This window comes from Strongylocentrotus purpuratus, unplaced genomic scaffold (genome assembly GCF_000002235.5).
Source record: "Strongylocentrotus purpuratus isolate Spur 01 unplaced genomic scaffold, Spur_5.0 spur5_scaffold_8, whole genome shotgun sequence".
In the NCBI taxonomy this organism is placed as follows: domain Eukaryota; kingdom Metazoa; phylum Echinodermata; class Echinoidea; order Camarodonta; family Strongylocentrotidae; genus Strongylocentrotus; species Strongylocentrotus purpuratus.
This window is the reverse complement of record NW_022145614.1, coordinates 7965443-7987260: the sequence shown is the minus strand read 5'-3', so window position 1 is coordinate 7987260 and position 21818 is coordinate 7965443. Positions and strand designations below refer to the sequence as shown.

General features: G+C 37.5%; 2 protein-coding genes across 3 annotated transcripts; one reads left to right on the top strand and one right to left on the bottom strand.

The window, feature by feature from the left end:
* Positions 1 to 3370: 3370 nt before the first annotated feature.
* On the bottom strand, positions 3371 to 6423 carry LOC115920319 (transmembrane protein 70, mitochondrial-like). Its single transcript, XM_030975880.1, has 2 exons — positions 5969 to 6423; positions 3371 to 4363 (listed from the first exon to the last, which is right to left on the bottom strand). The coding sequence occupies exons 1-2, from the start codon at positions 6146 to 6148 to the stop codon at positions 3710 to 3712; spliced, it is 834 nt and encodes a 277-aa protein (XP_030831740.1). The 5' UTR covers positions 6149 to 6423; the 3' UTR covers positions 3371 to 3709.
* A 2479-nt stretch (positions 6424 to 8902) lies between these two features.
* On the top strand, positions 8903 to 21224 carry LOC575471 (heterogeneous nuclear ribonucleoprotein C-like 1). Of its 2 annotated transcripts, XM_030975180.1 has the most exons (6): positions 8903 to 9013; positions 11306 to 11354; positions 15179 to 15527; positions 16306 to 16393; positions 18373 to 18464; positions 19295 to 21224. In XM_030975180.1, exons 3-6 carry the CDS (start codon positions 15215 to 15217, stop codon positions 19426 to 19428), a joined length of 627 nt encoding a protein of 208 aa, XP_030831040.1. In that variant the 5' UTR covers positions 8903 to 9013; positions 11306 to 11354; positions 15179 to 15214; the 3' UTR covers positions 19429 to 21224. The 2 variants fall into 2 exon arrangements, with proteins under 2 accessions (XP_030831040.1, XP_780427.1); XM_775334.5 differs by lacking the exon at positions 11306 to 11354.
* The last annotated feature ends 594 nt before the right edge of the window (positions 21225 to 21818 follow it).

The window sequence follows — 21818 nt, the reverse complement described above, 5'->3', positions numbered from 1 at the left end:
CCCCCCTTTGGTATTTTTATGTGTGTAAACACCCCCTAAAAAAACCTAAACCCCCCCCCCTTTGGATTTTTTTTTTTTTTTTTTTATTAAAAAAAAATAAAAATATATATATATATATGCCCACGGCTAACCTAAAAAAGGTGACCTTACCCCCCCCCCCCCCAACTTTTTTTTTTTTTTTTGGTAGTCCAAAAAAAAATCGCAAAGACTCAGCCAACCGAAAAGTCGCTCGGGGGGGGGGGGGGGGTAAGCGGACACTTTTTTTTCTTTTTTTTGTCTCGAAATTTGAAAATTTGACATTTTTTTTCGTTGGGGGGGGGGGGTAAGGTCACTTTACGTTAGCCCTGGGCATAATTTTTTATTTTTTTATTTAAAAAACAACAAAAAACAACAAACAAAACAAAACAAAGCGGGGTTTTTTTTTAGGGGGGGTTTACACACATAAAAATACCAAAGGGGGGGGGGGGTTTGAACCCCAAACCCCCCCCCCCCCCCCTGCGTACGCCCCTGTGTACATGTATGTGTGTTTGGGTGTGTACATGCATGCAGTGTTGATTTTATAAATCTGTTTGTGTTTTTCTACTATGAGTGTTGTGCTACTAATTATTTCAGAACAACATTTTCAGTTGTTAAGGCTAAAAACAAGTAAAATTATTAATAAATAGAGAATTAAAATCCTGTTTTTTTACATATTTACCGGACGCCCATCTTATTTACCGGACGGTATTTACCGCCGGTAATTTTCGCCACCGGTATTTACCACCAACCCTGTCTTTTTCTCCCTATCTTACTTCCCCATCAAGCACTTGTTTTGTGAAAGCACTTGATTCAGTTTGGTGAATGTAAGAAGGTTAATTTGTATAAACATCACTGATGCCATGGACAAGTGCATACGACACTTTACTGTTTATTCAGATTTTAATTTTGTATTTGGAGTTGATACAGGCAGCTGTTACGATACATGGCATAAAATTGCACAAAGAAGGACAAGTAATGCTTACATTTAAAAAAAAAATGGTCTTCTAATTTGACATCCCAATTGAATAATCTGTGTTCACTTTATGTAAATAGACATGATAAGAGACCCTATGTATTATGATACATGTTCTTTGACTTTATCCATTGTATATACCGGTATGTTAATATTCGTTTGTTATTTTTGTGTTTGATGTTTCTGTTATTACTTATCAGTAAAAACACAAATACACAAAAAAAACATCTTACTTCCCCGTCCCTTCCCTCTCTCTTCATTGGCACTCGTTCCCCTCTTCCATTAGTTTTTTTTTTTCCATCTCCCCTTACATTTCTGTCTTCCTCCCAACTGTCTCTCCTTCTTGTTTCCACACTCTTCCGTTCTCTCTTCCTCTCTGGCATTCCTCCACCATCTCACTCTATATTCATTCAGCTCATTCTCTTACACGGATATGCTCATTGCCAATAAGCTGTCACTCATTTACAAAAATATGTCTTGCATCATTATATTATACTTTCACTCTGTATGTTTCATCTTCCTTTCGTTGACAAAAAAAATCCTTCAGGTACAATTTCAATTTTAACATGTATTGTAAAATCAGTTTATTCTCTTATACGGATATGCTCATTGCCAATAAGCTGTCACTCATTTACAAAAATATGTCTTGCATCTTTATATTATACTTTCACTCTGTATGCTTTATCTTCCTTTCGTTGACAAAAAAATCCTTCAGGTACAATTTCAATTTTAACATGTATTGTAAAATCAGTTTATTCTCTTATACGGATATGCTCATTGCCAATAAGCTGTCACTTACTAACAAAAATACGTCTTGCATCTTTATATTATACTTTCACTCTGTATGCTTTATCTTCCTTTCGTTGACAAAAAAAATTCTTCAGGTACAATTTCAATTTTAACATGTATTGTAAAATCAGTTTATTCTCTTATACGGATATGCTCATTGCCAATAAGCTGTCACTCACTAACAAAAATACGTCTTGCATCTTTATATTATACTTTCACTCTGTATGCTTTATCTTCCTTTCGTTGAAAAAAAAAATCCTTCAGGTACAATTACACTTTTAACATGTATTGTAAAATCAGTTTAAAGTTTGATGAGAACTGTCATGGTATTCCTTCCAGATTACCCACTACAGTTATTTTTTTGTTCATTGTACCATAGAACAAATAGTACTTTTATCACTCCTAATAGAATTGAAAATGATCCTTTACTTCCTAAACATTGATAATTTTTCAGAACTTTTTCAGAGATTTTTACATTTTTCTCTTACATTGTAATCCCCCAAAATTTTACACAATTTAACTGCTTTCACAACCTTTTTAAAATAATGATACCTTTATTAGAACCTCTCGAATCTGTTACAGTTACAGTTTCATAATAACAATAATAATATGTTGGTTTTATACTAGTGCTTAAATGTCCCATTCGCAGGCCAAAAAAATTAAAAGGTTAAATTGCAACAGCATTTGAAAGATAAAACTTTAGAACTTCCCTCAAAACGAAAGGGCTTGAAAATGTTGATCATTAGTTGTCAAATCAACTTTAGTGATTGCAATGACACGATCCATTAAGTGTTAGTCTGATTTTCAGACCCTTGTACCAAATGGTTGTCTGTTTGTGCTGCGCAATGATTCAATCAGTGTAATTTTGGCCATTACAAGAAGTGGGTTATTGATGTAGACAAATGCTAATGTACCTTTTTACAGCTCATTTTATGTATGTTATTGGTAATTGGTGATATCGATATAGCACTTCAAGTACAAGTCCACTCCAAAAACAACTTACTTTCAATAGAATAAAAATCAGACATACCAATCAAAAGTTCGAGCAAAATCGGATAACTAATAAGTTAAGAATTTCTGAAAAAGTATGTTAAACGATAGAACAATAGAAATCAGTACACAAATTACCAATTTGGTAATCTGTTTGTGACGTCATGTCCTCACTATTTATCTATTGCTTTATATATTTTAATCCCATTAATTTCTCTTTTTATCCCCCAAAACTTGACTTCCCCATGCCTTTGCCCAGGTTATATAATTTGTATCATATTGCATGCATGACATTGCACAAAATCTTTTATAAACTTTGAAAATTTTATACTATTTTATGAATATTTAATATTCATAATTATTGATTTTTATCTAAATAGTAAATAGTTCATCAAAAGTCATATTTTTTATGATTTAACTGAAAAAATTACTCTACATTAGTGCATCCACACAAAAACATATTACTATCAATCTAACTTGGATGCCGGTGTGAAGATTTGTATTATCAATATAAAGAAAATAATTAGTGGGTAGTGAATTTCCAATTTGTCTTGTGATTTTCATTGTTCCATAGTTTTACAGACTTTTTTCAAAAATTCATAACTTTCTCATTAGATATCCGATTTTGCTCAACCTTTTTTGAATTGGTTTGTCTGATTTTTCTGCTTCTATTGAGAGTAAGTTATTTTTGGAGTGAACTTGGCCTTTAAGCAGTAAACATAATATTCATATTTGCCAGCAGAGAATTCCCATACCATTAAGCATGCTCAAAACAAGAGAGCACACTGCATAGTTACATGCGCTGTCCGTAAGATACTTCCTTACAAGACATGTTTCTCAGGTGGTAGTTTGCTATCTCATAATAATCTGGCACACTCTACGAACCCGGGCGCCTGGTAGTGTCGATCCCTTCCATATAAAGGCAAACTCAAAAACAGATTATTTCATCCATTTCATAGACACCTCAGTCATGCCTTTATCAAATCCCAGTAAATGGTTATAGTCACTTGGAAGCTTGAAGTTGTATGAATTCACATGCATAGGATCTTTCTTTGCTTTGAAAGTAGTCAAGTTAAACGCTTGGCTCAGGATGCTCCTGTTCTCTGTCACCACTACATCTTGAAGAGAAAATGTTGTTAATTTGTTGGTGAGTAAGAGGGACTGAGTAACAGCCATGTACGTCTCTCTGGCCTCGTTGTGGTAAAGTTTCAGGACCAGTCTCTTGGACAGCATGCGAAGTAATGCAGGAAGTCCGATCACAGCGAAGCTAACCGCTGACAAGTTGACTATTGCCTCTGTGTTAATTACATCGTTTTCTAATGCGCTGGAGATAAAATCAGGAGCAAGGTACAGTCCAACTACTGCTGTGGCGTAGAACGATAGCGTCACAAATCGGAGCATGGCCTGCCCCCGCACTTCATAGATGAGTCGATTTCCATCATGTTTCTGTACCGAGATCCCAAGATTGTCACCGAGATAAGCCTTGGATATGCGATTACCCTCTTGGTCTTTGAATTTTGACGAGGATGATGCTCGGCAAACAGGGATGATAAAGCCAGCATGAAGCATCTGCTCCCCAGGCCTTTTCTTAACCTGTCCAAAGAGGTAATAAAAAGAATATATTGTTTATTGTTTATTACTTTAACTTTAAGACTATATGAAGTAAATCCAAGGTCAAACTTTTCGCTGGATACCCATGAAAATCAGCTAGTTAACCCCCCCCCCCCTTGTGCTTGCGGTAAAGGTTATCGTCTGCGTATAGCCTAGGGAAGGTGTATGTGTTTGTGCTTGTAATTTGGGTTCTTTACACTATTACAGACATTATATCAATCACATATGATTACATTTTTACATCTGGGGACTGCCCTTTAACGTCACAATCAGAATGACAGGACTCGGTCTCGAACCAGCTCCCGCCGAGTCAGTTCGTACGCAAGTAAACAAAAAAAAACGCTGACCTTACTAGTACTGTGACCTTGAACACATGTTTTTGTGTACATGAACGAACCATCAATACACGTGTAGCAAATTCACCACATGGATATACAAAGAAAAAAAATCACCTGTTTTTCAGCATTGGTGTGACTTTCCCATGAGTGCGATGGTTTTGTGTGCAGTACCGTTACTACCGTAACAACTTTTCAGAGAAAATCCTTGTTCAGACGCACATGTATGCTGGATTGCTGGTCTTACGTGCATGACTGAAATACTGCTTTTGTTTTTGTTAAATTTCATAACCGTGTACACCCACAGATAAATAGACTGTGTACACAGATAGGAAATTACAAGCTAAGTAACCGGACTGACCTTACCACAAACATAACCGCTAAACCAACTCACATCTCCCTATAGCCTTGTGAGGAAGACAAATGTAAGCGTTATTAAAGGGAGTGTAGCATGGCAAGTACTGGTTAACGCCATCTACGACTTCTTTTGGACAACTGCACGTAAATGAATGGACTCGATTAACAGTCAGTTCGCGAAACAGACCAAATTTCTCCTCACTCTTCGGTTTCGCATATGTTGCATGCACGTGAATACTGTGGTCGCGGCGTCCGTAGTCGTATTATACCCGACTGGCCCCCGAGTCAGGGCACGGGAAAGACACATAGTCTCGTCATGCTACACCCCCCTTTAAAGGAGAAGTCCACACTTATATCAAATTGGTTTTATTAGAAGCAGAAATATTACAGAAAAAATTTGAGAAAATTGAACAGCAAATAAGAAAGTTATGAATCTTTCAAAATCATGCGATCAGAAATTGTAATGTCATCCCCTACAATTTACCACATCTGAATGACCCCAATCTCCATTTCTCTGAATGTAAATGAAATTGTATACCTATCTTCTGTGGGGGTGCATGAAAGAACATGTTATCTATGATATTTCATCGAGATGGGCATGAAATTTTACCACTACAGAACTCAAGTTTTTTAAGTGTTATCAACGGTTAACCTCACTCCTGAGCTGAGCTCAGTCAGCATGGTCAGACTCAGACTCAGACTCAGTCTCAGAGGCTCAGACTTCCCTAATCAGTTCTTCTCATTTTTCTCCTACAAACTTATTATCAGGGTGGACTTCTCCTTTAAGAATTTCCAATACCAGACGGTATTTCTGTCTAGTGGACAAATAGCATTTCGGACTACCTGGATAGCAAACATAGGGTCTATTCGGACAAACGACTGTTGGTATACCTACCACGACATCACTTCCACGCCAGACTGTCGGCGTGCAGGTGTGTACGAATCCGCACTTCATTTCGAGAGATGCTCGGCCTTGGCCGCATGTCCACTGCCGATGTAGGCATCGCGATGGAAATTGTATTTTAATCTTACTTAGAGCGATCCTCCGAGATACTTGTAGGCAATAAAATGCCATCCTTCATGTCCTTGTGTCCAAGTCTTTTCAGGTGTCTTGGTTATTCACTAAAACTTAAAACGCTGAGAAGTAGCCACACAGCACAGAGGCTAATAATCGGAGATTGCTGGGGGCCGTTTCTCGAAACCGTTATAAGTCTAACTTCTTGGACATCCCTTTGAAATGTGTGTTATAGAATTTACACGCGCACCTATGGGACGTCTACGAACTTAGACTTATGACTGTTTCGAGAAACTAGTCCCAGTTTCTATCACTATTGTATCGGTATCCTGCACTGATCTCTACGGGAAAATCTATATCCTGCAGTGCCGACATGATTATATGGGAGCTACCATTTTGATTTTGATGCAAAGTGAATGTCTCTTTCTATACACACGACAAATGTAACAAAAGAGGATAGGCCTAGAGTCTATATGATATAGATATTTTTTTTTCTTCGGGGGAGGGGGGGGGGGGGGGGGGGTACTAGTAATTATGCTGGGGGGGGGGGGCAACTGTCCTAGCGGGTAATTTTCCGGGGAGGGCCCGCCCCCCCCCCCTCCCTAGCTCCCACTCAGGGTACGCCATAGAGATACATACTTTTTATCTCTATGGGGTACGCATAGATCTATGCGTGTTCCCTCCTTTTTTTTGGGGGGGGGGGGGAGGGGCCAATTTTCCGGGGGATAATTGTTCATGGGGGTATAGTTTTCCTGGGGGATAATTTTCCGGGGTGATTGCCCAAGGGGTCGTTGTCTTTAAACAGAGGCGGCCCTCCCGGGGGGGGGGGGCACAGTGCCCCCACTTTTTCAAGCACCCGAAAAGTGCCCCTTTTACTTTGACATGTGCCCCTATTAATTTGTAAAAGTGCTCCTTCCCCTTTTCACCTCTGATAAGTGCCCCTTTTTTGGACACGTGGCCTTTTCCTTCGACAAGTTCCCATTTTCCTTTGCAATAAGTGTCCATTTTCCATTCTCATAGGTGCCCTTTTTAATCTCTAGTAAGTGCCCCTAGTTAGGTACGAGAATTAAGTGCCTCTTTTCACTTTTGATAAGCCTTGCTCCCTTCACCTCTGATAATTGTCCTATTTAAATCTGAGAGGTACGTGCAGTACGTGCCTCTTTTACTTTGACAAGTGCCCCTTTTTCTTTGTAAGAAGTGTCCATTTCCCATTCTCATAGGTGCCCTTTTTAATCTCTAGTAAGTGCCCCTAGTTAGGTACGAGAAGTGCCTCTTTTCATTTTTGATAAGTGCTCCCTTCACCTCTGATAATTGTCCTATTTAACCTGAGAGGTACGTGCCTCTTTTACTTTGACAAGTGCCCCTTTTTCTTTGTAAGAAGTTCCCCTTTTAATAACTTCCCCCATTTTAACTCGGATAAACGCACCTTATATTTTCACATGTGCCCTTTTTCCTTTCTAATAAGTGCCCTTTTTTCTAATGATAAGTGCCCCGTTTAAAAAGAGCCACTTCCCCTTCTCATAAGTGCCGCTTCTCTGGTAATTGACCCTTTTCAGGTACGAGAAATTACTCCTTTTCACTTCAGATAAGTGCCCCCTTCACCTCAGATAAATGCCCCTCAAAAATCTGACCGGTGCCCATTTTTTTAAACTAATGCACATTTTCCTTTATTACAAGTGCCCCTTTTTCATTCCCCTAAGTGCCACTTTTTATATCTGGTCATTGCCCCTTTTCAGGTGCGATAAGTGCCACTTTTCACCTCTGATAATTTCCCTTTTAACAATATAAATAATATCTTATAAATGCCCCTATCAAAATCTGATGGGGCCCCCTTTTCCGTCGACAAATGCACATTTCCTATTCCTCATGACTGAATTTTTTCATCCCTGGTGAGTGCTTCTTTTGGAGAATGTAAGATGTGCCCCATTTTCACCTCTGACAATTACTCTTTGTACTTTCCTGATAAGTGTCCCCTTTTTCTCTCATCATTAAACGCGCCCTAGCTAATTTCAAGCGACTAAGAGCAATTTCCCCCAAAGCTCGCCCACATACGCTCGCACTCATCTATAGATGATTATACTTATGTTACTTTCTTTTCAGTCTTTCCTTATGAGAATGTGCTAATAATACCTGTAATAACCAGGCACGTAGCCAGAGTTCGATGTTTGGGGGGGGGGCACATACATGTAATCGATTGAGGTAAAAAAAAAAGGGGTCTAAAAAAGTTCAACCGATCTTGGAAATTTTAGAGGGGGCACGTGCCCCCCCCCCCCCCCCCCCGTGGCTACGTGTCTGGTAATAACCCCATTAGGATCAGGTTTTTTCCTCTTTATATAAGAATGTAATTTTTCGCACTGCGACCTCACACATCTTGGTGCCCTCCCCCACTTTGGAAGTCGCTCGGCCGCCCCTGCTTATATATTCTGCTTTTCACTTTCTATTTTTTTCCCTCGGTGTTAAACTTTTCTTATAACACTTTAGTCAGAGCCTTGCACCCTTGAACACTTTTCATTTTTATTTTGTTGCATGTCAGATAATTTGGTTTATTGAGTCAGCACCAAAAGATCTGATGTCCTTCATTTATTTTTCCTTGTGCTTTTGTTTATACTTATTTTCTTATTTTTGTCAAGCTCGATCGTCAGATTTTTTTTAAAAAATCGAACCTACCTTTATTAAATCCCAGGAGTCGTCCCTGTTCTCCCATATATTTCCAATCCACTTCAATTTTTTGTTGTACCGCCTTTAGTATAGCTGGTTTTAAGAGATAAAATATACCCCCCCCCCCCCCCCCCCCCCCAGCGTGCTGCATTTCGCGCATGCGCGTTTCATTTGAACATGGTTCCTGCATGCTGACCCCTGGACGCTGTGCATGTAATCATCATTTTTCGCCGACTCTTCGATCTTATGTGTTAGATAATATTGTTTGTGAGTTCATTTTTTAACAATATGAAGTATAAATTTATGTTAGAGTGGATATCCAATGTTGTTGTTGCTTAATTTGAGTCGTAAGTTGAGTGCCTGTGCGGACTCGTGCTAACTGTGTCGGTGGCATGTGCAGTACAGTAGCCGGTGTAGATTTGGCATACATTACCGTCATGCACGTGCCCACGCGGCGCTGAGCGCTATACCGCACGTGAACGTATGAAATGTTGAGGAGGAGATCGAGAATTAGCCAGCACAATCCACGGCTCCGGCAGCGTTTGTTCACGTCTCGGGGAATTTTTACTGGACAATGGGATGTCTATGGTAAAGGCTCTCCCTCACCTTAAAACAAAATGAAGGCATGACTGAGTACAATGAGAAATGAGTTTAACAAACCTGGGCATGATGATGAGCATGGGCATGGCGAATGAATCTCAATCTGGCTCTCACTTCCTCTCAAGTCAGATTTTCTACAGAATGGGCTCTCGGCCAGTCACTCTCACGACACTAGGTCCTACTCCTAGAACTAGAGCGCTTTCGCAAAGACGACGGGAGAATAACGGCGATGCAGCTCTTCCGTCGTGTTTAGGCAAATTTGGCCTTTTTAGGGAACGAATGCTCAATCATGGCCGTGTACGGAGTGAAAATCAACAAGACGGAGAAAATTCTGGTTCGCGCATGCGCAGATTGTTTTTTTCGGTTGTGTTGCCCTCATCTTTGCCTTCCGTCGTGTTTGCGAAATCGCCCTAGCCTACTCTCACAGATTCAGAGTAGACCCTACAAAAGAGTCTGAGGCTCAGCTAGGAATTTCAGGAAAGTCCAGTTAGAGTGATGGGGATAACTTGAATTGAACTTAGATATTACTATTAGATTTAGACTAGTCTAGATCTAAATTTCTAATTGTATTTTTGAAAATTTGAATGCGAAAGATGATTGGCACAATTGGGGTGTTGAATTATGATTTTACGTACATTTTTGCCATTGTCGATGAAGTGTCAACATAGTCAAGGAATGAAATAGACTCCCATGAATTTCATTGGTCATGTTTGAATTTGATCCTTGGCTTGACCATGATCAGTAGAGGAGCAATGCCGATATTAGGAGACAACTAATAGTCGCGACTCTTATTTCTTAAAGTCTAATGACGAATGTCAGAGACTTTGTCAAAATTTTTGGTGGCCTATTCCAGTATTTTTGAGACTGACAGTTTTCTTTATTTTAATTTTACATTTGCTGCAAAGGGATTACCTGACTTCGGTTCAAATCGAAAATACAAACTATGATGAGCAGATTCCTCATGAAAATGTGCCCCTTTGACGAAGCCAGGCTTTGAATGTCCACTCAAAAAAAAATTAACAACTATTACTAACTTGAAAACTTGAAAAGAAATATTCAAGGCTAGATATAAGAAAATACTTTTTTAGCAATAGAGTCGTGGAACTGTGGAACGGTCTCCCAGAAAACGTTGTGGCAGCTGGGTCGGTAAACTCTTTTAAGAATAGACTTGATAGTCACTGGTCAAAGAGTGTACCAGTAAGCCTTCTGTATGAGCCGGTCTAGGTGTTGTCTATTGTCTTATGTTATTACACAACCTCCTCCCTCCACAAAATAGCAGTAATCACGGAAGAATCCTGGATCGATGAACAGGCTTAGACCTACAACATCGTGTTTTAAAGTAAAGTAAAGTAACTTTACTTCATCTACTTAAAGTAAAGTAAAGTAAGTATCATTGTAGATCATACATCTGATCTTTGGCACTGGTTCAAAAACTACAAATATTACTGAAATAACTGAATACAATTTCACCTAGCAACTTTTCAAAATATATTGGTTATTGCTGTGCCATTTGAATGTCAGACATATATTTTAGTAAATAATAGCAATAAAGCTTTTGAGGTGACATTGTGTGCAAACCAGTGATGTAATATTTGCATTTAAAATGAATCATTTGACTGTTCAGATTTCTTTTAGCTTTTGGTGATGTCACAAAACATTTTTGTTGTTGAGATGTTGGGGGGGGGGGGGGGGGCGTAGCAGGCACAGCCGGCACAGCCAAGTTGATGAATATGAATAATGATGGAGAAAGATCAGTTCTCTTACATTCCAGCTCTTGTTTTTCTTTTCTACTACAGTATGTTAATATTGATTTGAAAGCAATACATATTTATGGTGATCTTAATAAATTAGACAACAAAAATGAGAGAAAAGTGTGAAGTTGTCCTCTGTTAATGTCTGATTGGTCTATCTAATCTAATATTTTTCTTTTTTGTTTTTTCTTTTTTCTGCATTTTTCAGAGTGGTGATATTTTTGAATTTTGAAAGACCGCTCCTATTTTTCTTTTTGGTAAGTACTTTTTCACTTTTTTTTTAAATAACTTTTTTTTCTTATTGATATAGTCAAATAACCTTTTTTGGGAGTATCTCCATTGACTTTGAAAATTTGTATTTTGGTCATTAATTAATCTTGATTGTAAACCTCGTTTAAATGGTACATTTTATCAATTCTATTGCCAACAGAGAAATCATATATTTAATATTGAAATTCAGATTTCTGATGTGTCATTACAAAACACAATGTTGCCGGATATTAATTTGACAAAGTCCCATTTTTTTCCTCCAATCTACAATGAAACGGTTTTTGCCTCATACAGGCCATAAACATTCATTTTCACTTTGACAATCATCTTTGAGAGAAATATACTCAGAATTAGTGTCTTTACATTCGTCAATGTGCTGTAAATTTATTTTTCCTTTTGTTTTCAAGCTTTTCATGTCCTTATCGGTAAACCCATATGATTTACTACAACTAAATATGGTGAAAGTTGAAAATCAAGCTTTCAAAAGTTTTAGTGATTGCGTTTGGGAATCATCAATTATTTAGGGCTTTTAACATTTCCCTCAAAAGTTAAATTGTTACAAAAATAAAGCTGTCCTTTAATTTGCTTTAGTCCATCTGGTTAGAGTCAATAATTTGCATTTATTCTTGGATCTATAATTCTAATGGACACACAATGACAACGAATACATGCTATGCAGTGGAAGATACACTGAACCTTTGATATCTATAGGGTAAAATATTTGTTCCTTTAAAAAAAAAAAAGGTTTTCATCAATACATGTAGTAAAAAAAACTACCAGTACTAATAGGTATTATTTCTGGTATTCCAAACTACTTGCTTTTCTCCTGTGTTATTATTTTTATGCCTCCGCCACCGAAGGTGGTGCCGGAGGCATCATGTTTTCGGGTTGTCTGTACGTCCGTCCGTACGTCAGTCCCGTTTGACCGTTATCACAATATCTCAAGAACCATTTAAGATTTAAACTTTAGACTCGGGAATAGTATTTATCACCATAGGAAGACGATCTGATTAGATTTTGGAGTACGTAGGTCAAAGGTCACAGGTCACAGAGGTCAACTTATGAAATTCCTTGTATTGAGTTTGTTAGCGCGATATCTCAAGAACCATTTGAGATTTAAACTTCAAACTTAAGGATAGTATGTATCACCATAGGAAGACGATCTGATTAGATTTTGGAGCACGTATGTCAAAGGTCAAGGGTCACAGAGGTCAACTTATGAAATTCCATACATTGAGATTGTTATCATGATATCTCAAGAACCACTGGAGATTTAAACTTCAAACTTAGTGATAGTGTGTATCACTATAGGAAAACAATCTGATTACATTTTGGAGCACGTAGGTCAAGGGTCATAAAGGTCAACTTATGAAATTCCATACATTGAGATTGTTATGATATCTCAAGAACCACTGGAGATGTAAAAACTTCAAACTTAAGGATATTATGTATCACCATAGGAAGACGATCTGATTAGATTTTGGAGTACGTAGGTCAAAGGTCACAGGTCACAGAGGTCAACTTATGAAATTCCTTGTATTGAGTTTGTTAGCGCGATATCTCAAGAACCATTTGAGATTTAAACTTCAAACTTAAGGATAGTATGTATCACCATAGGAAGACGATCTGATTAGATTTTGGAGCACGTATGTCAAAGGTCAAGGGTCACAGAGGTCAACTTATGAAATTCCATACATTGAGATTGTTATCATAATATCTCAAGAACCACTGGAGATTTAAACTTCAAACTTAATGATAGCGTGTATCACCATAGGAAGACGATCTGATTAGATTTTGGAGCACGTATGTCAAAGGTCAAGGGTCACAGAGGTCAACTTATGAAATTCCATACATTGAGATTGTTATCATAATATCTCAAGAACCACTGGAGATTTAAACTTCAAACTTAATGATAGCGTGTATCACCATAGGAAGACAATCTGATTAGATTTTGGAGCACGTAGGTCAAAGGTCAAGGGTCACAGAGGTCAACTTATGAAATTCCATACATTGAGATTGTTATCATAATATCTCAAGAACCACTGGAGATTTAAACTTCAAACTTAATGATAGCGTGTATCACCGTAGGAAGACAATCTGATTAGATTTTGGAGCACGTAGGTCAAAGGTCAAGGGTCACAGAGGTCAACTTATGAAATTCCATACATTGAGATTGTTATCATGATATCTCAAGAACCACTGGAGATTTAAACTCCAAACTTGTTTAAATTGCTCTATGGCGGAGGCATCATTTTCGATTGCGCGCAGTCAAAATTCCATCTAGTTTTTTGTTAACGTTATTATTAATTTTTCTTGGGGGGGGGGGGTACATGTTAAATAATGATAATCACTGACTTTCATCTGGGGCTAGTGTTTACATGTACTTTGAATACTTGTGTGTGTGGTGTAGGGCCAACTTTGCAACAGGGCAAACTCTGCAGTGCAAATTACACACTGCCCCTCTTGATAAATAGCCCTAAACTTCAAGCATTGTAGAATGAAACCTCTTTACATTTTTAGCAATTAGCATGACCTCTTCAGAAACTGCTTTACAAATTGCTGTGAAATGGTCTTGTCAATGGCTGTTTTAAAGACATACTCCTCAAAAAAAAAAGTCTTGCAAGTAACATTGATTCAACCTGCTTGGATAATTCACCCTCTCTTTGTGCATAGTATGAGTTGACCCTTGTGCTGAGTTTAGCCCAGAGAATGTTGAACTCTGGTCAGGTGAAGTGTGACTTCAATGTATGTACGTATGAATGGAGATGGTAGCTGTAATGATCAAGATTTTAAAATAAGAGAGAGTCGGATGAAGTGAAAGTTCTTGTGATCCTGAGATCCTCTCACTGCTATCTACTTAGAACCAAAAGAGCATTAACTCATTTACTTATCCGAGTGTTAATGCCCTTCTGGCTCTCAAGAGAGTGAACAGACGATCTGATGAAGAGTTAGAGTTGCATCCTAGAATTTTATGGAGTTTTTCATTGACTTGCAATGAGGTTGTGTGAGAGCAGTGGTCCAATTAACACTTTGGACTTAAGGTTACCTACAATCTCATAGCTGTATTGACTAGAATCAACTTTATTTAGAGTGATTTAGGCTATCACAAAGATCTTCTTTTTTTTTTCTTCCTCCAATCTTTTGGACAGAGTCTGTAGTTGGTAAGGCTTATAGTTTGAATTGGTCTGCTGTGCAATCTGATTATGGTAAGATACTACATATGGCGAAAGAAAGAAAGTAAAAACTCCATAAGATTCTATGTAATGTATAGCGGAAGTACATGTAGCAATACATGTACTTGTATGATGGTTTTGAGTTTGATTGTGTGTCTCATGTTTATGTAGTTGTGAACAAAAGGCACCCGATTTTGTTCTGTTTTTGTTTTGTTTTATTTTTTAATCTAAAAATTGCACTGGAATTATGTTCTATCAATTGAAATTGCCTCTACCCTTCTTTTTTTATATGACCGATACTATAGTAAGGCTTTAACAGAACTTTTTTGCCTTCAGAATTACCATTTTGTTTTTATTCTGAAGGATAGATATCAACTTTTTATATTGCATAATGAGATTCTACGTCAGATTCAATTGGCATTTTGTTTTGTCCTTTTTTTGTTCTTGACAATTCTACATTTTTTTTCTCAAAACATTTTCTATGTATGAAAAGAACTCTCCCCACCCCAAATTTTATTTCCTTATAATATTTTCATGTGAACAACCTGTGGAAATGTGTGGGTCATTTTCCAGGGAGTGCCGGATATGCCCCTATTACCTTTTTTGCCCCCATTTTTTTTCCATTTTTTTTTTCATAGCTTTTTGAGTAAATCCTCCCCAAGAAAGTTACCAGGATGAATCGTCCCTATCACGGATCCGGAGGCTATGTCGGTCTGGGCTACCCACCTCCACCAAACACCTTTGCCATCAGTAACAACACCAACAGCAATGACCCCCTTGCTAAAGTGTCCAGAGTGTTTGTAGGAAACCTCAATCCCAGAGAAGTGACCGACAGAATGCAACTGTACCACATATTTCTTAAGTATGGTAACGTCAAGGCAATCTCGCTGCATAAAGGATTCGCTTTTGTCCAGTACGACACCGAGGTGGAGGCACGTACCGCGGTTGCAGAAGAGAACGGAAATCTCTTCGGAACACAGAAACTTGGTAATAAAGAATTTGAATGCTAACAATGCTGTGTAGTTGCATGTGATGCTGGCTGTTTCTGCATCATGTGCAACTACCTACATGTACATATTATGTACTCTACAGTACAAAGATAGTTTTGAAAATAATTTTCTTGTAGGGATTTTTAAAATTGATTATCGCATGTGTCTTTGTAGTGAGTCATTTTTTTCATTTGGATATTCATGACTTCTATACTCCTCTTGACAGAGAATTCAACATGGTAGTTATGAAACAAGAATTCAAGGTTGAAAACCTAATCAAATGATAATGTAGAATACGAAACAAAAATTTAGTTTCATCTTCCCAGAATAAATAGAATTAAAGAAATGTTCTGTAAGCATAGTACATACCAATTTTTTAAGCCTAGAAAGAAGAAGAAAAACCTACAGAGTACAGATGCTCGAGATGTTGGTTTGTTTAAAACCACATACACGTAGATCAGCTGTATTGTATGTTTGAGGAAAAATAGATGAGTGCATGCATTTTGTTTCTATACATCCATTACAAATTGGTATGAACAAGTATCTGCTGCAGTATATGTAAAATGTGTATTACATGTATGCTTTTGGAAGAAAAGACAATGCATATTTGTTATTTTCTATATGAATGTGAATCCTTTATGAATTGTTCTGAATCAACTTCATAATAAATGCAAAATAAGTTTTCCTAATTTGTTGATTTGTCCCGACTGGTGGCATTCAATAGTGACATGTCTCCGCTCCAAGACCCTTTAATAGCTCTTCTTTCTCCTTGGCAGATCTTTGTGTCTCCACTGAAAGGCATAAGGCTGGTGGTGGAGGAGGAGGTGGCGGCGGCGGAGGAGGTGGCAGTGGCTTCAAACGATAGTGAGTATCTCATCAGCATTTCAAATGTACTTGATAAATCTGTATGGAGGAAAGACATGGTATTGACATTTAGCGTAAATCCATCTCAAACTGCTTGGAGAAACGGCCCAAACATCAGGCTAAAGCAAGATTAGTAATTGGTTTGTGAAGAGATATTAGTCCCTTGTCTTTCTTTTGTTTTCTGAGTTTGTAGCAGTTTCTTAAACATAATTGTGGAAAAATACAAAATTCCCTTCATGTGTTCACAACTTTACATAACAGTTTTTGTTATTTTTCTTGTGTAATCCTCTCTGAATGTCCCAAAGCTGTGATGAAAAAAAATGTCATGGCTTCCCAAATGATAACACATTTGTTATCTTGGAAGGTTTTAGTTTATGAGACACACGTCTTCCTCTCTATATTCTGCCTTGCATAAATTGATGCATAGGGGTTGAGGCGACTGCATACATCCTGTTTTTCTCATGGGTTTTCGGATTTTTTTCTGATTGTCAGAATACTAGTTCTGTCCATTTTCTAGTTATATGGGGAAATCTATCCTGCAAGTAGATTGATTTATATCCAACAACCAACTGTATAAAAATGCAACTTACTTTCTGTTTCCCTTGAACAGTGTTTGCCATTGATATTCGAACTAAAGGAACCTGAACGTACAGTTAACGACTGAATCATTCATACCCTTACCAAGTTTTATAATTTCTTAGTATGTACAGGGACGTGATAGAGAAGGACTGGAATCAAGCCGCTCTCCTTTGACCCCATGCTCCAAGCCGCCGAAAAGTTATGCGCTCATCTGCAATTGTTGACCAGGTGGTGAGATAAAAGAGCGCATGAAATTTCAGGAGCTAGAATTCCTACATCAGAAAATGGTATCACTGCAACTGTTCGCTGTCCCTTCCAATGATTTCTCATCCATTGTTGAATGTGTAAAGAGTAGAACAAGCGAACACAAACTTGTGTACTTTCATCCTTTTTTAAACTTGAAAAATACAAAAAAAACACGCGAAAACACGCATTAGCAAACTTAATGTTATTGAAGATTGTAAATCATGGATCAAATAACGGGACATTAAAGCATGCACAAATTAGCGCATCATCCTAAAATATTGAGTTTTTGACAGGATGTAATTTTTCTTTTACCAACTCTGGCACACAAATTAAAGGAAGGACGGAGTTCTAAATTTGAAAATTTGTTTGATGCACTATTCCCAATAAAATCCCCATATAAAGTTTTTGATTTACACTGAAATTTTGCCGGTAATTTTAATATTTTGTAATAAATGTAAAACTGGTGCCTGGCTTCCGAAAGTCCCCGCAGTGGAAGCGCGGTTCGGAGCATGGAACTTCAAAGCGAAGTGGAATGTTACACATCCCATTGTTACGCTTTAGAACTCAAGAATGCGTTTGAATAAATTACAAGAGTTTCGCCTCCTTTTCTTTCACCTCCCTGGTATGTATAGATGTATTTGTCCCGATCTATGTTTCATAAGAACGGGTCATATATTAAAGCTTACATCTAAAAGTATTCAACAAAAGGCCCTAATTCACCAAGTCCACCTTTCATTCTTAAGTTCAGGAAAACACACACATGCACAAAGAGACAAAAACAAAATTTAGAAGGGGTATGAATAATTTAGGTGTTCAACTGTGAATGCTACCTGAATATGAAGACCCTTTTTCTTGTCTCCCTTGAGTAGCCTTCACTATGAACATGACGGACAAAGAAAGCGGACAAAATATACAGTTCCTCGGGTAGACAAAGGAACATCCCTTCACTGCTAGTATGTACAAATGTGTAGAACAGGTGTCACATCACATGCATATTCACCTGTTCTACACATTTTTACATAATAGCAGTGAAGGGATGTTCCTTTGTCTACCTGTGGCACTGTATATTTTGTCTGTCATGTTCACAGTGCTTTATATACCAATATATAGGTTTCACTCATTTTTAAAATATTTTTTTAAAATAATAATTTCAGTGATACTGATTTTGATGGAGGATATCAGAATGCTCAGGCCAAGAAGAGGAGGTTTCAGGATAACACACTGATGGATAAGAAAAGTGGGGATGGTAGGTAGACTTTGTTTGTCAACCCCGTGGCCTTAACAAAAAGGTTGTTGTATTGCCCTTTGCGACCGACATAAAAATATAGATATATTTTTTTTTTAAAGGCACACTGCCATACTTGTAGCTACTTGCTCCCTCTACATAGAAAACTTCCCCAATCGGTGCCTGTTGGTCCCCCATGATCCTCTTTTTCTTATGTTAAATGAGAGCTGAGTTAATGAGATAGCCACCTGTCACAGTGACCTCGATGGCTCGCTGTGTGGTCTAATCCCTTCTTGCCCAGTAGTGGTGACGGTCTTTAACAGTTCTTTAGAGAGAGAAAATGTTAAATGATTTTAAAAATATGTATTGAACCATTCATAACTGAAAAATATCAGCCCAAAGAGGGGGGAAAAAGTAAATCGAACGACCGACCCAGGTGTTGACACCTAAAGCCTTGAAGGGTTATACAACATCTTTTTCTTTTTTTGTAGGCCTGTAGATGATACACTTAGATATGTATAGGCTCTTGCTGTTTTTGCAAATAAAAAAAGTTATTGAAAATTGTCAAATTTATCACCTATTTTTATGAAGAACTATACAATGGTATACATGTATTTGTAATAGTTGTTCAAACTTTGATCTTTTGTTTTTACCCTAGTACCGTATGTATTTTTACATTGGGAGAATGGCAATTTTACTCCCAGAAGAAGTTTGGGCCTAATTGACTCTAAAATCTAAAAGAAATGTGCATTTTTCAGATCATTGTAAATGGAGTATGTGTTGCACAGCTGCATTGTACATGGAATATTGCCTTTCATGGAGCGTGAACCTTCTCTCTTTTCCCCTTATAGAACCTACAACCTGGATCTGCTCGTACTGTAAGCATGTAAACGTATCGGCCTGGGAGCTTATGAAGCATGCTGCTGCCGTTCATCAGACACAGATCTATGACCTCAATGGAGCTAAGCCAGAGGAAGGAGAATAGTCGCAGCCGATTCTTCACAGTCCCTTGATATGGGTAGAGCGAAGCCAAGAGGTGTAGTTATTAAATCACAGTCAGTTCATGTATCAGGATAGTCCATCAAATACATGTGCCCTCAGACCTTGATGGTTTAGAATAAGTAAATACACCTAAATCTTATTGAGATAGTCCACCTAACACATGTTTAAACCCGTTGACAATTGAGTTCTTTTATTTCCATAGGCTTTAAACAAAGACCACCCAGTTCACACAGGTATTGGGTTCAAACTCCATCAATTTTGAAGGGCTAGAATTAATAGTATTCCAAGGTAATGAGTAAAGTCTTGTTTAAAAAACATTTGATTTTAGTCGGGTACTGCACTTCAGTGTTAAAAAATAGGAAAATGACTGCTCTGTATTAAAGCAATGTTGTCATGAGTCTATGGCCTGAATAGATTGAAGTCTGGGTGAAGGAGGAGTAGAATGAGTAATATCTTTTAAGGTTAATTGTATTGTGTAATTATTGAAAGAAAATTGACCACACATAAACTGCCTTCGCTGCCCAAAGAATTTGCCCCCACCACCATGAGAGTACATCATGTATTAACATTGGTAAGCATATGAAATTGGATTAATCTTAAATCATCTACATTACCAGCAAAGAAGAAATCTGACGGCAGTGTAAGAAGTTTGTCCTTGACACATTTCATTGTCCTTGACACATTTCATTGTTTGGCTTTAACTTTGTTGATATAGTTGCTCCTTCATATGTTAATGCATGACGTTTTGGCATAACGGACCAGTCTGTGTGTCGATGGAATACTTTGAATATTATTTGTTGCATATTTTCATTTGTTATCTGGTTTACATTTCTCATGCAAAATCAGGAATCTGTTTACATTGAGGCATAACTTCTTATTATTCAAAGTGCAGTTTCAGTAAGCGTAAGGGTTGTTGATGAGACTCACTAATGTTGCTTTGGTTGAGTGAAACCATTTCCAGAAAGTTGTTTGAATTTAATCTCAAAATAAATTGCAGTGTATCTTTGGTATGTTCATTCTGCAATACATGTATTATAAGTAAAAGAAGGTATGGGATTTATACACCATTGGCATTGGGTAACGATGAATGGACTTACCAGAATAAATAATATGTATGTACCTGTAATTTTCATTGATAAAATGACAAGATTTTTAAATTTAATCAGTACTCAACATAGTTTGTAAGTCAAAACTCAAAAGTAAAAAGAATATGAAAGAAAAAAAAATTAAATGTGACGATCTATGATCCTTCCTAATTGTGTAAATGTATATCAGTGAAATGGCCCACCTTTGAATGTTTTTTTTTTTATTCTTTCATTCCTATGTTCCTCAAAGTTCTGTTCATTTTAAGGGTTTTAAGTAAGTAAATTGTACAGTGTGTAAGACTGTAAGGTATAATAACTTAAACTTACATTATTTTGTGTGCAGATTATGCTTGCTGAGATGCAAACATTTCTTGAATTTTTACCCCACTGAAATAAAATGCATTTCCTTGCATTTAGTTTGTTTTCTGCAGAGTAGTTAATTTTCCAGTTCACAGTGTTGAGAGAAGGAAGGGTAAGCATTCCAATTATACACCATTAATTGTTAGGAATTAGTTCTCTCCGTACATGTAGACTTGTGATCATAAATTTCAGATTTGTGTGTGTAAATATATTTTGTTGTTGCTGCAACAAGAGGGTAGGCAAGAGTAAATGCATTTGGTCAAAATGTAAATAGTTCTTTAACGTGAAAGTCGTGAAGTAAACGGCTTTGCCAAAAAAGCCAAATAAAAGAAAAGAAAGTCTTGATTAGTGTGTTATTAACATGTGTTACTCTGCGAATGATAGCTATGAATGTATTTTGAGTTTTTGATAAAATGCTGTAAAACCAGAAACGTTACACGTGTCATTTCAAGTTGTCAAGATTTGCAAGATGCTGCAAAATCATTGAATACCAACATTGATTTTTTGGTATTTGATGAGTGGTTGAGAACGGCAAGTTTCATGCCACAACACATTTTAATCACGATATTGATTTTGTGTTCATGAGTTTCTGCTTTTATGGTAGGTTTGTTTACACTGTTGCTTCCTACCTATACCCAAGGTGAATGGAGTGTTGTTTGTGTGCGTGAGAGAGGGTGTTTATGTGGGGGAAGGGGGGCGTACCTGTATTTATGAGGATTATGCATGGGGCAGGACAGTGCCTACCCCCTGCTTTTCGAGTTGCCCAAAAGTGCCCCTTCCCCTATTTACCTCTGATGAGTGCCCTTTTTTATTTGACACATGCCCCTTTTCCTTCAACAAGTGCCCTGTTTAATCTCTAGTAAGTTGCCCTTACAAGTACGAGAAGTGCCCCTTTTCCTTTGAGGGAAGTGCCCATACCCCTCTCAAT